Here is a 14,559-nt window from a genome sequence, read left to right as displayed (position 1 = left end):
AGGAGCAGTGGATTTGTAGTGCCAGCTACGAGTCCCAGTGATAACCTTGAAGGTAAATAAATAAATAAATAAGTAAATATCGTGACAAATTTAAGTCTATGGCTAACAGACAAAATTTTCAAATATATTATTATATATATTATAAAAATGGCATGTCCATTCAAGAGATGACAACTCTTTCAATGCCTAAGTAAATCACTAAAAATTAGGAAAAAATCTCAGAATGTAGCTCTTTAAATAACATTATTGATAACTAACCTTAAGGTTCAACTCAGACATTTTTCTGATACCATGAACTCTTGAGTCAGTAATTTTCTCTACTCTGCTAACTCACCTAGCACAGGGCAGTGATCTCTGTAGAAAGAACCTCCTTTGGCATCCTGGACACACTTCAGATCAGACTAAGAAGGAACAAAAAATAGAAAAATCACCCATGAAAACATCAAGTATAGTTCAATATATAAGATACACAAATACGTTCATTAAGAACATATTGTCACAGACATCACAGTTCTGGGTTAGCTATCACTCTAGACATTTTAAAAGCAGTCACTGAAAAGTATAAATCTAATCATACAGGTCACACTTTACTTCAGCTTCTTTTATTGCTCAAAATTAAAATGCATGGATCTTTACTATAATATTTTCAATAACATATGCTTAAAAGAATAAGGCTATGTAATGGTCCAGGAGGTGGCACAGTGGACTCTATGCATGAGGCCCTGAGTTGAATCCCCAGCAGCACATGTACCAGAGTGATGTCTGGTTCTTCCTCTGTCTCCTCCTATCTTTCTCATCAATAAGTAAATAAAAATCTTTAAAAAAAAACAACAATGAGGCTGGAGATGTAATGGTGGAGCATATGTTTTGCAACCATGGTGCATAGGGCTAGATCCTTAGCACACAAAACACACACATAAATGGTAGAGCAGTGATCTGGTCTCAGTTTCTGTCTCTCACATACACAATAAATAATAATTTTAAAGATACTTTAACCACAAAAGAGTTCAACTCATTTGTTCTTTCTAATCAGTTTTATAAGATACCAGAGCCAAGTAATTAACTTGTTTTAAAGGAAATTATTCAAAACTAACCAGAAAGTAAAAGGGGGGGAGTCGGGCGGTAGTGCAGAGGGTTAAGCGCAGGTGGCGCTAAGCACAAGGACCAGCGGAAGGATCTCGGTTCGAGCCCCCGGCTCCCCACCTGCAGAGAAGTCACTTCACAGGCTGTGAAGCAGGTCTGCAGGTGTCTGTCTTTCGTCTTTCTCTCCCCCCTCTGTCTTCCCCTCCTCTCTCCATTTCTCTCTATCCTATCCAACAACAATAACATCAATAATAACTACAACAATAAAACAACAAGGGCAACAAAAGGAATAAATTAATTAATTAATTTAAAAAAAAAGAAAGTAAAAAGGGAGCAGAACTACATCTACATTTCTGATTCTCTGTCCAATTAATTTTCCTGTTTACAAGAACTTATTTACTTAATTAACTCAAAAGAAGCTCAGTTTTTTTAATTGCTTTTTTTAATTTGGTAAGACATAAACTGAGAAGACGGAAGATAGATACAGAGAAAGAGAGACACCTGCAGCACTGCTTCACCACTTGTGAAATTTCCCCTCACAGGTGGGAACTAGGAGTTTGAACCTGGGTCTTTGAGAGTGATGATGTGTATGCTCAACCAAGTATGCTACCACCCATCCCACAAGATAGCTTAGTTATTACTAAAAAAAGATTATAATTTTTAATTACTATTTAAGTATCAGAATGGAGAAGCAGTTGTAATGAATCATATAGAAAAATGAAAACTAACATGGGTAACTTGAGTATTAGTGTGGAAAATTAGAAATAAAGACTTAAAAACACAGAATACCTTAGAACCTGGCATATATGTATACATGTATGTGTACATATGTATAGTAAATGACCTTTATATACTTACTCTATTAAGGAAAGCAGAGCCTTGACCTGCCACGCCCATGTTCAGCAGGGAAGCAATTACAGAAGTCAGACCTCCCACTTTCTGCACCCCATAATGGCCCTGGGTCCATGCTCCCAGAGGGATAAAGAATAGGGAAGCTTCCAATGGAGGGGATGAAATATGGAACTCTGGTAGTGGAACTGTGTGGAATTGAACCCCACTCATCCTATAGTCTTGTCAATCATTATTATATCAATAATATAAATATGTAATCACATTACAAAAAAAAAAAGGAAAAATAGGTCCTTTATATGCACACCTGTAAAAACCCAACTCTGATTTAAAGCCTCTCTTGGGAGTCCAGGAAAAACACACACACTTTGCCATGAGTGAGGACCTAAGTTTGAGCCCCCAACCACTACAAGGGTACACTTGTACAGGGGAAACTGAAGAGCACTCTCCCCCATCTATGTCTCACCCTATGTGTAAAAAAAAAAAAAAAAAAAAAAGGAGGAAGTGGAGGAGGAGGAGAAGCATTTACCAATAGTAGAGAAATCACACAAATGCAAATCCATGAGGTAACTCTGCTAGGGGGATGAAAGATGGTGGGGGGTGGGGGTGAAGCCACTCTTTTTGCCTCTAGCCCACTACATATAGCTCAGTCACAGTCAAGGAGACACAAGAGTTTAACTATTTTAATGTGATATTTTAACCCAGTAATTCCACTGCTAGGAATCTCCCCTAAGGAAATGCATCCATAAATTCACATATGCACAACGATGCAAAGGGAAATACTGCTTATAAAAATGGAGGAGAAAATGCCAACCCAGACATGATCAATAAAAATCTCATTAAATAAGTAACAGCATAAGCATGCACAAGATCACTACTTAGTTATCAAACAAAAAAAATGAAACATACATCCATTTTATATTTATTTCTTTTTAGGGGATAGGACAGAGAGAAACTGAGGAGTCAAGAAGATAGAGAGTAAGAGAGAGACACTTGTAGCACTGCTTATGGCTTATGAAGCTTTCCCCCTACAAGTGGAGGCTGGGGACTTGAAACCAGCTCCTTGTAGATGGTAATGTGTACACTCAGCCCAGTTGCAACATTGCCCAGTCTCAAATACTCAGCACATTTAGCACTTACGGATTCATCTGAAGAAATTAAGTCAAGAATCCTACAAAAACCCACGATATGAAAACAGAGACATAAAGACTATTAAAAACTGAATACCAATTATAATTACAAAAAATGACGACAAGAACAGTATCTGTTTAGACTCATATGATTAACTTTTAAATATAAAGTGGAATAAATTAAGGCAAAGGGCAATGGAATTTTCCCCTACTAACCAGAAGTTGTAAAAAATATATTTTGCATAATATATATTCAAGATAGAAAGGATATATTACACATTAATATTCTGGCATCAACACGGTATTTAATTATGCCCTATAAACAGCTGAGGTTTAAATATGAACAATTCATGAAATGCAGACAGAGAAATGCACTAAATAAACTGCCATTATCCTTCTAAGTAAGCACTTAGTAAGTCAAAGTGATTGTAAGTTAACCATTTGTAATTATTTGTAATCATTTAAAAAGACAGGGGAGAGGCTACTGAGATGGCTCAGTGGTAGCATCATGTGTGAGACGCAGAACTCAATCTGTTACCACATAAAAGCACAGGCGATCAGGCATGGAGGCTGTTCATCAGTGCAGCACAGGACTTGCACTCATGGGGCCTTTGTTCTATTCTGGCAAGCATATGCTAAAAGTATAGTGTTCTCTTTCTCTCTCTCTCTCTGTTTCCCTCACCGAATGCTTTTTTTTTTTTTTTAATTATGACAGATACAGTTCTAAAAAATACTCTCTACTTTTAACTATTAATATACTTTACATCCATGCCAAGGGTAGAGCCTAAGGAACCAAGCACATCCATCCAAAAAATGGGCTCCTTAGGATATATCCCCAGGAGAGGAATTGCAGGGTCATAGGGTAGGTCCACTTCTAACCTTGTGATAGTTCTCCAGACTGCTCTCCACAGGGGTTGGACCCATTGACATTATCACCACCAGAGCAGGAGGATTCCTTTGTCCTCACAACCTCTCCAGGATTTGTTGCTGCTACTTGTCCTGATGTATGATATTCTCATGGGAGTAAAGTGGTATCTCATTGTTCTTTACTTGCATTTTTCTGACAATTAGTGACTTGGAACATTTTTTCATGTTTCTCAACCTTTGAGATCTCTTCTGTGGTGCATATTCTGTCCATGTCCTCTCCTCATTTTTGGATGGGGTCATTTGTTTTCTTGTTGTTGAATTTGGCAAGCTCTTTATGTATTTTGGCTATTAACCTCTTGTCTGATGTATGGAATGTAAAGATATTCTCCCATTCTGTGAGAAGTCTCTTTATTTGGACTTTGCTTATTTAGTGTGAACTAATCTTTATGAAACATCTTAGCAAGTAGATCAGTGATTTACATGCACTAGGGATCGATTTGACAGCAGCAATATATAATGTTTGGATAGGATACCCAACACAACTGAGACTAAAGTCATATTACTTTTAGATAACCAAAACAAATATAGAGAAAATGTAACATTTATAAAGTTCTCACTTTAGGGATTTTTACCCTCCTAGCATTTATTATTCAAATGGCTGCATTCTGACAAAAGGAATTTATTTTTTTTAATATGATAAAAGTCATTATTATTTTTAATTTTCTTCCTTTTAATCACCCAATGTTTTTTTTTTTTTTTTTTTTGCCTCCAGGGTTACTGCTGGGGCTCAGTGCCTGCACCATGAAGCCACTGCTTCTGGAGGCCATTTTTCCCCCCTTTTGTTGCCCTTGTTGTGGTTATTATTGTTATTGTTGTCGTTTGTTGTTGAATAGGACAGAGAGAAATGAATAGAGAAGGGGAAGATAGAGGGGGGAGAGAAAGACAGATAGCTGCAGACCTGCATCACCACCTGTAAAGCGACTTCTCTGCAGGTGGGGAGCCAGGGGCTCCAACCGGGATCCTTACTCCGGTCCTTGCGCTTTGTGCCACATGCACTTAACCCACTGTGCTACCGCCCGACCTGCAATCACCCAATGTTTTCAACCTTTTTGGTACTCACCATGCCCTCAAAGCCAACTCTGTAAAGGTTCTTAGCACCATTGTCCCAGAGAACATACGCTGCACTATGTGGACTTGACGCACTCCAGTCTTGTATTTCAGTCACCTAGAAGGTTTTGAGAAGAGTTTTGTAAAGGCAAAGGAAGCAGTTAGTTCTTTAATTAGTTCTTTTAATTACATTTAAATTTTAATCATTTTAGCTACCACCCTAAGTAACAGACTCTTGATTTGCAAAATATGTGTCACTTCTAAGATCTGACTGAATTACAAGTAGACTTCTTTTCCCAGAATCATGTAGTAATTCCTAAAATCACTGTAGAAATCTTAAATTGGGAAAATAAGTGATCATACTAATAAGTTATCATCAAAAAACATGATTTAGAACAAAATTTTTTACTTTGTATTTAGAAATAAGTTTTAAACAAGAGTGTATGCTTTTAAGCTATTATTCACCCCAAAATTTAGATCACTAAACCAAATAACCAAAACAACTCATGATAAATCTATTCTTTTCATTTTTAATCACTTTGAGGGGTTAATGGTTTACAATATAGTTGTTGACAGATAGGTACAATTTCTCATCTCCGTGTGATAGATGTCTGCAAAGCACTGGCTGATACTACCCCAATTAAGGTTCTTTCCCATTATCATGCACCAGGAGGATAAACCTACTCTTTAGTCAACTAAAAACTGACTACACAGGCTCTAAAGAGACTCAGTGGTTATGTTCAGTGAGAACTTGAATTGACTCTGCTTCTCCAGGAGCACCCTTCAATCCTTTCTCAAAGTAATGGCATACGCCTAGAATCAACTACACCAACAGGATACACAATGAGAACCAAATCGGGCATCTCACCTCTATCAGTCTACTGCTAGAAAGTCAACAAAGTTAAAAATGTGCAGCTCAAATTACTATCTCACTTCTGTCCCAGTTATCCTTCACAGGGACTTAGAATTCCTAGCTGATGTTAAATGTAATTTTTAAGACAGGACCCTAAAAAAAAATATTGTTATTTCAAATGAACATATAATGACCCTTTCATTTTCATTCTGTATGAAGGAATCAGCTATATAAATTATGTATGTTATGATACCTTTGTGGAGTTAACTTGTATTTTTTTTGTTTTCTGTTCATTTTGACTGCGGCCAGTTTCACTATGGTTTCATGCCTTGCCATGCACGCAACCCAGCTTTGAAGCCCAATAACACATGAAAAGGGTTATGGCACCAGAGGAAACTCTGGGACTGTGGTGTGTCTCTCCTTCTCTCCCTCCCTCTGTCTGTCTCTACTTGGATGAAAAAGCATCTTAGGGAATCGGGCCGTAGAGCAGCAGGTTAAGCGCAGGTGGCGCTAAATGGAAGGACCTGCATAAGGATCCCGGTTCAAGACACCGGCTCCCTACCTGCAGGGGAGTCACTTCACAAGCAGTGAAGCAGGTCTGCAGGTGTCTTTCTCTCCCCCTCTCTGTCTTCCCTTCCTCTTTCCATTTCTCTCTGTCCTATCCAACAACAACAACATCAGTAATAACTACAACAATAAAACAACAAGGGCAACAAAAGGAAATAAAGAGAAAAAAATCCAAAAAAAAAAAGAAAGAAAGAAAAAGCATCTTAGATCTTCGAGGATGTTAAAGTATATGCTCTATCAGGTATGCTACCCCTCAGCACTGCTCAAATTTTTTAACTTAATACATGTAAATCACTTAGAATCAAGAATACTGAGCTGTTCGTATAATACTTTTATTGTGTATTTTACAAGTAAGAAGATTCAATTCACTTGGAGTTAGTTGGTATACGGTACAATTAACTAACTTTTCATTTCCAAGTTGTTAACCAGCTATCTCAGGGTCGTTTAAATCAAACAATGTTTTCTACTGATTCAAAATTTGACTTTTATCTTAACTTAGTTGTTTTTTTAATAATGATTCTTTTTTTTTTTTTTAGTATTTATTCCCTTTTGTTGCCCCTATTGTTTTATTGTTGTTGTAGTTATTGTTGATGTCGTCGTTCTTGTACAGAAGAGAGAGAAATGGAGAAAGGAGGTGAAGACAGAGGGGGAGAGAAAGACAGATACCTGCAGACCTGCTTCACCGCCTATAAAGCGACTAACTCCCCTGCAGTTGGGGAGCCAGGGGCTCAAACCAGGATCCTTACGAGAATAACTTAGGTATTTATGGTTGGTTTGGTTTTTGGTGTTTTTTTTGTTTGTTTGTTTTGGTTTGGTTTGGTTTGGTTTTTAGCAGATTTGTGTCCTCCTGTACTGTTACATTTTCTTGAATTTCCTGTAGCTTTCCCTTTACATTAATACTACATTTTTGTACAATACTCTTTTTATCCTGCAAAAGTGCCAATATACACTAAAAACAAAAAACACATTTATGTAACTTCATTCTGCAATAGCAACTGCTTTCAAAAGCTGATGAAAATAGTAATTTCCAACACTCTCTACACATAATAATCTGTGGAGAAGAATACAAAGTGAAAAGAAAAACTGAAAGTATTATAATTCTGGGTCAGCAAGATAGCTCACCTGGAAAGGTGCCAGCTTTGCCATGTGTGTATGACCCAGGTCCAAACTCCCAACCCCACAGCACTGAAGGAGTTTTGTTGGTGATCTGTCTGTTTCTGTCTCTCTTACACAGAAAGGTCAGCCATTAAGTGTTGAGGCCCCAGAAATGAAAATAAAAGTATTATTTTACTTCTCAAGTACTATTTCAAAAGAAGCTACTAAAATATGTACTTTACCATAGGAAAAAATAAGTAGGATGCTATGTTGGGATTCAGAAAACATGAGATGGAGCCAGGAAAGAGGCAAAGACATTCATTAAAAATTGCTTCTGTGATGACTGCGAGACACCAGCCCTTGTGGGTGATGTGTCCAAATTGCAGCTATATGATTCAGTCAGATGCTGAAGGCTTTAATCACCTAGGCGCCTACTGCCATTGTGTCATTTCATCAACCTGAGTACACACTACTCAAGAAAGCCTGCTTTAAATTATAAAGTGTACTTAGTTTGACTGTCTAGATATAGTTCCCAATCACCCCACCCCACTTAAATCAGAGCTGATATCTCTTATCACACTCCATGAATAGTCAGTCTACTTTGATCTAGTCCTAAAATGCTGATGTGGGTAAAGGTAGATTCAAAAGAAAGAATATGTGGGGGCAGAACAGTGGTACACCCAGTTAAGTGCACGTCACTACATGCAAGAACCCGGGTAGAGACCTGCAGGGTGGACAGATTACAGGCAGTGAAGCAGGTCTGCAGGTGTCTGTCATTCTCTGCCCCTCTCTATCTCCCCCTTCTCTTTCAATTTCTCTATGTCCTACTCAGTAAGATAGTAAATTAAAAAAATAGAATAAAAAATGGCCACCAGGAGCCAGGACCAAGCCCCAGCAATAACCCTAGTGGCAATTTTTTTAAAAATTAAAAAATAAATAATACACACATCTGTGAACATCTAATTTTTCACAAGGTCGCCCAATCTATTAAATTGACTAAGGAGTCTCTTCAACAAATGGTGTTGCAGAAATTGAAGAAGAATGAAACTGAAACACTTTATCTTACCAGAAACAAAAGTCAACTCCAAATGGATCAAGGATTGGATGTTAGACCAGAAACTATCAAATACTTAGAGGAAAATACTAACGGAATTCTTCTAAGTTTTTTTTTTTTTTGGAATTCTTCTAAGTTTTATAAGCATCTTCAATGGCACAAGTCCAATGCAAGGAAGACAAAACAAAATAAACCAATGGGACTTCACCTAATCGAAAAACTGCTGCACAGTAAAAGAAACCTTCACCCAAAGAGACTCTTTACAGAATGAGAAGATCTTGATAAGCCATATATCAGACAAGTATATGCCAAAATAAAGAGCTCACCAAACTCAACAAGAAACAAAAAATAAAAAAAGACTCCATCCAAAGTGAAGGAAGGATATGAACAGAATATTCACCAAAGAAGAGATCCAAAAGGCCAACAAACATGAAAAAATGTCACTATCAGAGAAATGGAAATTAAGACAACAGTGAGATACCACCTCACCCCTGTCAAAATGTCATACACCAGAAAATATAGCAGCAACAAATGCTGGAGAGGCTGTGGGGACAAAGGAACCCTCCTGCACTGCTGGTGGGAATGTCAGTGGACCCAGTCCCTGTGGAGAGCAGTCTGGAGAACTCTTAGAAGGCTAGAAGCAGACCTACCCTATGACCCTGCAATTCCTCTCCTAGGGATATATCCTAGGGATATATTCCTATCCTAGGGATATATCCTATATCCTGCTATATTCATAGCAGCACAATTTGTAATACCCAAAACCTGGAAGCAACAACAGATGAGTGTCTGAGTAAGTTGTGGTATATATACACAATAGAATACTACTCAGCTATTAAGAATGATAAATTCACCTTCTTTATCTCATCTTGGGTATAGCTTTAAGGAATCATGTTGAGATAATCCAGAAAGAGAAGGATGAATATGGAATGATTTGCTCATGGACAAAAGTTGAAAACATGAACAGAAAGGGAAATCACAAAGTAGAACTCGGACTGGGTTTGGTGTATTGCACCAAAGTAAAGGATGGGGGGGGGGGGCAGTTTCAGGTCCTGGTGCATGATGGTGGATGGGGATAAAAGAATATTTTACAGAAAACTACACATGTACCAACAACTGTACATACGGTAAACCTTTAAACCCCTAATAAAAACTTTAATAAATAAATAATAAATTTTTAAAAGAATAACAATAACCATATTTCTACCCAATGCCCACCAACTGCCCCAGATTTTTGCCATGCCTTATTTCCTGGATGCCTTGAATTCTCAAGTTCCCCAGACTCAGTAATGACCATCCCCAGAACCACATGAAAGCATCAAAGACAACACCAAAGAAGCTCCAAGAATAGTGTAGCAATACTTTGATGTCTTTTCCTCCCTACTCTTCTCTGAAAATAGAGAATAAAAATGGGGTTGGGGGTGGCTTATCAGTATCATGCACGCACAAAACCTTGAATTCAATGTCTGGTACCACAGAAGTTCTAGGCCACAAAATTGCAATGTGTAGTGTAAATACATGCAGGAAGGGGGGGAGGGGAATATGTAACAAACCTCAAGTATTTTTTTTAAAAAGATTTTATTGATTGATTGATTCATGAGAAATGATAGGAGAGAGAGAAAAAAAAAGAACCAAACATCACTCTGGTACATGTGCTGCCAGGGATTGAACTTAGTTAGGACCTCATGCTTGAGAGTCCAATTCCTTATCCATTGTGCCACCTCCCAGACCACTAAATCTCAAGAATTTATAACCAAAGAAGAATGACCTTTTATTCTTCAAGGAAGAAAAAAATTTTAAAAACTGCTAATGGCGTAAGGAGAAATGAGCTAAGATATCCAATTATAGCCGTAACAGCAGAAAATATCTCCTATAATATCGTGAGGGTAAGCAAAAGACAATCTTACCTTTCCCCTGCGCCCATTTCCTCCATCCTGATCTTCCCACTGCCAGTCCACTCCTCTTACCACTCTGGCACCTGCAAAGATCCCTCGGGCTGTAATCTTCTTAGATTTTCTACGAGACTCTAAAAGAACCCTAGAAATAATCCATTTCCAAATATGTGTGAAATAAATATATATATATATGCAATACAATATTATTCATTATAGATACTATGCTGTACACTTGTATCCATATGACTTTAATTTATAAATCAAAGTCTGTAATTTTTGTTAGATCATTTTAATGGATAAATGTTGCTTTATGAGATGTTACTATCATAAACAAACAATTTCACATCTCTCCATGAGGTGTCAGCACAGCACACAGCCACCAACTTGTCCTCTTCCTCCACCTTCGAACATCCAGTCCCCACTCCGAATTTCAGGCCCCTCACAATTCCTTTCTTCAGAATCCTTCAGAGTTTACTTTCTCCCACATTTGATCCACTCCTCTATCCCCCAACTCTGGTAGCCACCAATAAATTCTCTGTATCTGTAAATATGGTATTTTCTTAGGAGGCTATGGCTCCCCACCTGCAGGGAGGTCACTTCATAAGCGGTGAAGCAGGTCTATAGGTGTCTATCTTTCTCTCCCTCTCTCTGTCTTCCCTCCTCTCTCCATTTCTCTCTGTCGTATCCAACAACAATGTCAGTAATAACAACAACAATAATAAAAACAACAATGGGCAACAAAAGGGCAAAGATGGATTGGTACTTCTGGAGGCGGAGCTACAAGCAGCAGCAGATCACTTCCTCTCCTCTACTCTCCTCTCCCGGATCAACTAGGAATACCAAAGGAGACCACCCGGGACCAAAACAAGACAGGACTAGAATGACCACAGGAACCCAGTAAATCACCGGTGAGTACAAACATGTGTGGCTGATGACAGAGAGGAGAGAGGAACGTAAGGAGAGATTAAGTGACTGCTAACAGTCCAGCACTTTATCAGTTGAGACACCACCTCCAGTCTGCTCCACCAACAAGGGGACAGCTGAAGGTAGGAGAGGACTCCCCAGAGACTCACCAAGTGCAAATTTGAGTCTCCATTGCTACTGCCCTAAGAATCTGGAGCAGCAGGGAGGGTCACCAGGGGACAGAGATCTAACCAGGAAACTCAGGAGAAGACCTATACCTTGGTAGCATAGCTGAGGGGTTGTGAAAGTCTCTTTGCATAACCACTGGATTATCTCTGCCACACCCTGGTTTATCTCTTGGTCAGGAGTCAGTGATTAAGCTAAAAAACCTATTGATAGTTTAAAAGCCCTCAGGCTCCCATAGCCTACAGGGAAGAAAAAAAAAAGTCTTTTAAGCCACTGAGCTCCAACTAAGGGATTAAAATACTATTGAAACAACTATTAACTTCCACCACTGTGAACCCTTTAATTACCTTACTTAGACACAAGTCAATCCAGAAAATAGTGATCAGTAATTTGAAAAGTACTAAGAGAGGGAACTCATGATGTAATATACAAAATGGTTAAAACAACAACAAGAAATATTGGAGAATCGAACCAAGACAAGAATCCAGCTAAAAGTCCTCCAGATGGTGAAGCACAAAATAACGAGTTCAACATGCAAACATTAGCTAAGGAAATAATCACAGGAGTGAGTAAAGAATTTGATAAAATTATAATCAGAAATACAGGAACAACAAATGAGACTCTGGAAGAAAACACTATCTCAAGGAGAGCTGAAAGCTGAAATAGCTGAGCTAAGAACACAACTAAGAACACAACTAAGAACAAGCTAAAACAGTATCAGAACAGAAAAACAAAATAGATGAACTCCAGAAAACAGCAGAGGGCAGAGAGACTAGAATCAATGAGGCTGAAGACAGAATGAGCAAGACTGAGGATGAATTAGAGACAACTAAAAAAGAAGAGATCTCAAAAAGAGATTAAGAGATGCTAAAAAAAACAACAGAGTCCTATGGGATGACTTCAAATGAAACAATATACGCATTATTGGCATACCAGAGGAAGAAAGAGAAGGAGAGGAAGAAAGCATTCTCCAGGCCATAATAGCTGAAAACTTCTCTAGTCTAGACAACATCAAAGACAAAGAATCAAGAAGCCCAGAGGGTCACAAACAGAATTAACCGAGACCTAAAAACACCAAGACATATTTAGAATGGAAAGGAATAAGGATAAAGAAAGGATCCTGAAGGCTGCAAGAGAAAAACAAAGAGTCACCTACAGAGGAAAACCCATAAGATTAGCAGCAGACTTCTCCACACAAACACTACAGGCCAGAAGAAAATGGCAAGATGTCTATCAAGTACTCAATGAGAAAGGCTTTCAGCCAAGAATACTATATCCTGCTAGACTGTCATTCAGACTAGATGGAGGCATCAAACCCTTCTCAGACAAGCAACAGTTGAAGGAATCAACTATCACCACGCCTGCCTTGAAAGAAGTTCTGATAGGTCTCCTATAAACAATAAGACCACCACAAATAGGATATATATCAAAACACTCTAAAACTCTACAAGAATGGCGTTAAAATATCTTCAAACTTTGATATCAATAAATGTCAATGGCCTGAATTCACCTATTAAAAGACACAGAGTAGGAAGATGGATCAGAAAACACAACCCAACAATATACTGTCAACAGGAAACCCACCTAACTCAACAAGACAAACACAGACTTAAAGTGAAAGGATGGAAAACTATCATACAAGCCAATGGCCCACACAAAAAAGGGCAGGAACAGGTATTCTCATATCTGAAACGATAGACTTTAAAATAGATAAGATTAAAAAAGATAGGAATGGACACTACTTAATGCTCAGAGGATCAGTCAATCAAGAGGACTTAACAATTATTAACATCTATGCACCCAATGAGAAGCCATCTAAATACATCAAATGTCTACTGAAAGAGCTACAGCAATATATTAACAGCAACACAATCATAGTAGGGGACTTCAATACCCCACTCTCTCAACTTGACAGATCATCCAGGCAGAAAATCAATAAAGACATAATGGAGCTAAATGAAGACATAGATAAAATAGAACTATTGGACATTTTCAGAGTCATTCATCCCCAGAAACTGGAATACACATTTTACTCAAATCCACATGAGTCATTCTCAAGGACAGACCATATGTTAGGCCACAAAGACAGCAATAGCCAACTCAAGAGCATTGAAATCATCCCAAGCATGTTCTCAGACCACAGTGGAATTAAACTAACACTTAACAATCAACAAAAGATTAGTAACAGTCCCAAAATGTGGAAGCTCAACAGTACACTTCTTAACAACTTCTGGGTCAAAGAGGAAATCAAGGAAGAAATCAGAATGCTTTGAGACTTCAATGAAAATGAAGACACAAGTTATCAAAATATTTGGGACACAGCTAAAGCAGTCCTAAGAGGGAAGTTCATAGCTATACAAGCACACATTAGGAAACAAGAAAAAGCACAAATAAACAGCCTGATTGCACATCTTAAAGACCTAGAAGAAGAACAACAAAGGAACCATAAAGCAACCAGAAGAACAGAAATCACTATAGTTAGGGCAGAAAATAAATAAGAGTAAGAAAACCATACAAAAGATCAACGAAAGTAACTGTTGGTTCTTCGAAAGAGTAAACAAAATTGACAAACCTTTAGCCAGACTCACAAAACAAAAAAGGGAGAAGACCCAAATAAATCAGATACTAAATGAAAGAGGAGATATCACAACAGACACTGCAGAAATTCAACATATCATGCGAGGCTTCTATGAACAACTATATGCCACCAAGCTAGAGAACCTGGAAGAAATGGGCAATTTCCTAGATACCTACCAACTTCTAAAACTGAGTAAAGAGGAAGTGGATAACATGAACAGGCCCATCACATCTAATGAAATTGAAACAGTTATCAAACATCTTCCCAAAAATAAAAGTCCTGGACCAGATGGTTTTACAAATGAATTCTACAAAACCTTCAAAAAAGAACTAATACCTCTACTTTTAAAAGTCTTCCAGAAGATTGAAGACACTGGAATACTCCCTGCCAGC

General features: G+C 38.1%; 1 protein-coding gene across 1 annotated transcript in view; it reads right to left on the bottom strand.

Annotated features, from left to right (window-relative positions):
- MIB1 (MIB E3 ubiquitin protein ligase 1) overlaps positions 1-14,559 on the bottom strand; it is a 141,588-nt gene that overhangs the window by 100,206 nt on the left and 26,823 nt on the right. The window contains exons 3-5 of the mRNA XM_007523664.3: positions 10,513-10,642; positions 5,050-5,154; positions 335-401 (exon numbers count right to left, since the gene is read on the bottom strand). Coding sequence (XP_007523726.1) covers positions 335-401; positions 5,050-5,154; positions 10,513-10,642 — 302 coding nt within the window. The remainder of the gene's footprint in view (positions 1-334; positions 402-5,049; positions 5,155-10,512; positions 10,643-14,559) is intronic.

This window comes from Erinaceus europaeus, chromosome 15 (assembly GCF_950295315.1).
Source record: "Erinaceus europaeus chromosome 15, mEriEur2.1, whole genome shotgun sequence".
NCBI lineage: Eukaryota > Metazoa > Chordata > Mammalia > Eulipotyphla > Erinaceidae > Erinaceus > Erinaceus europaeus.
This window is presented reverse-complemented; position numbering and strand designations above follow the sequence as displayed.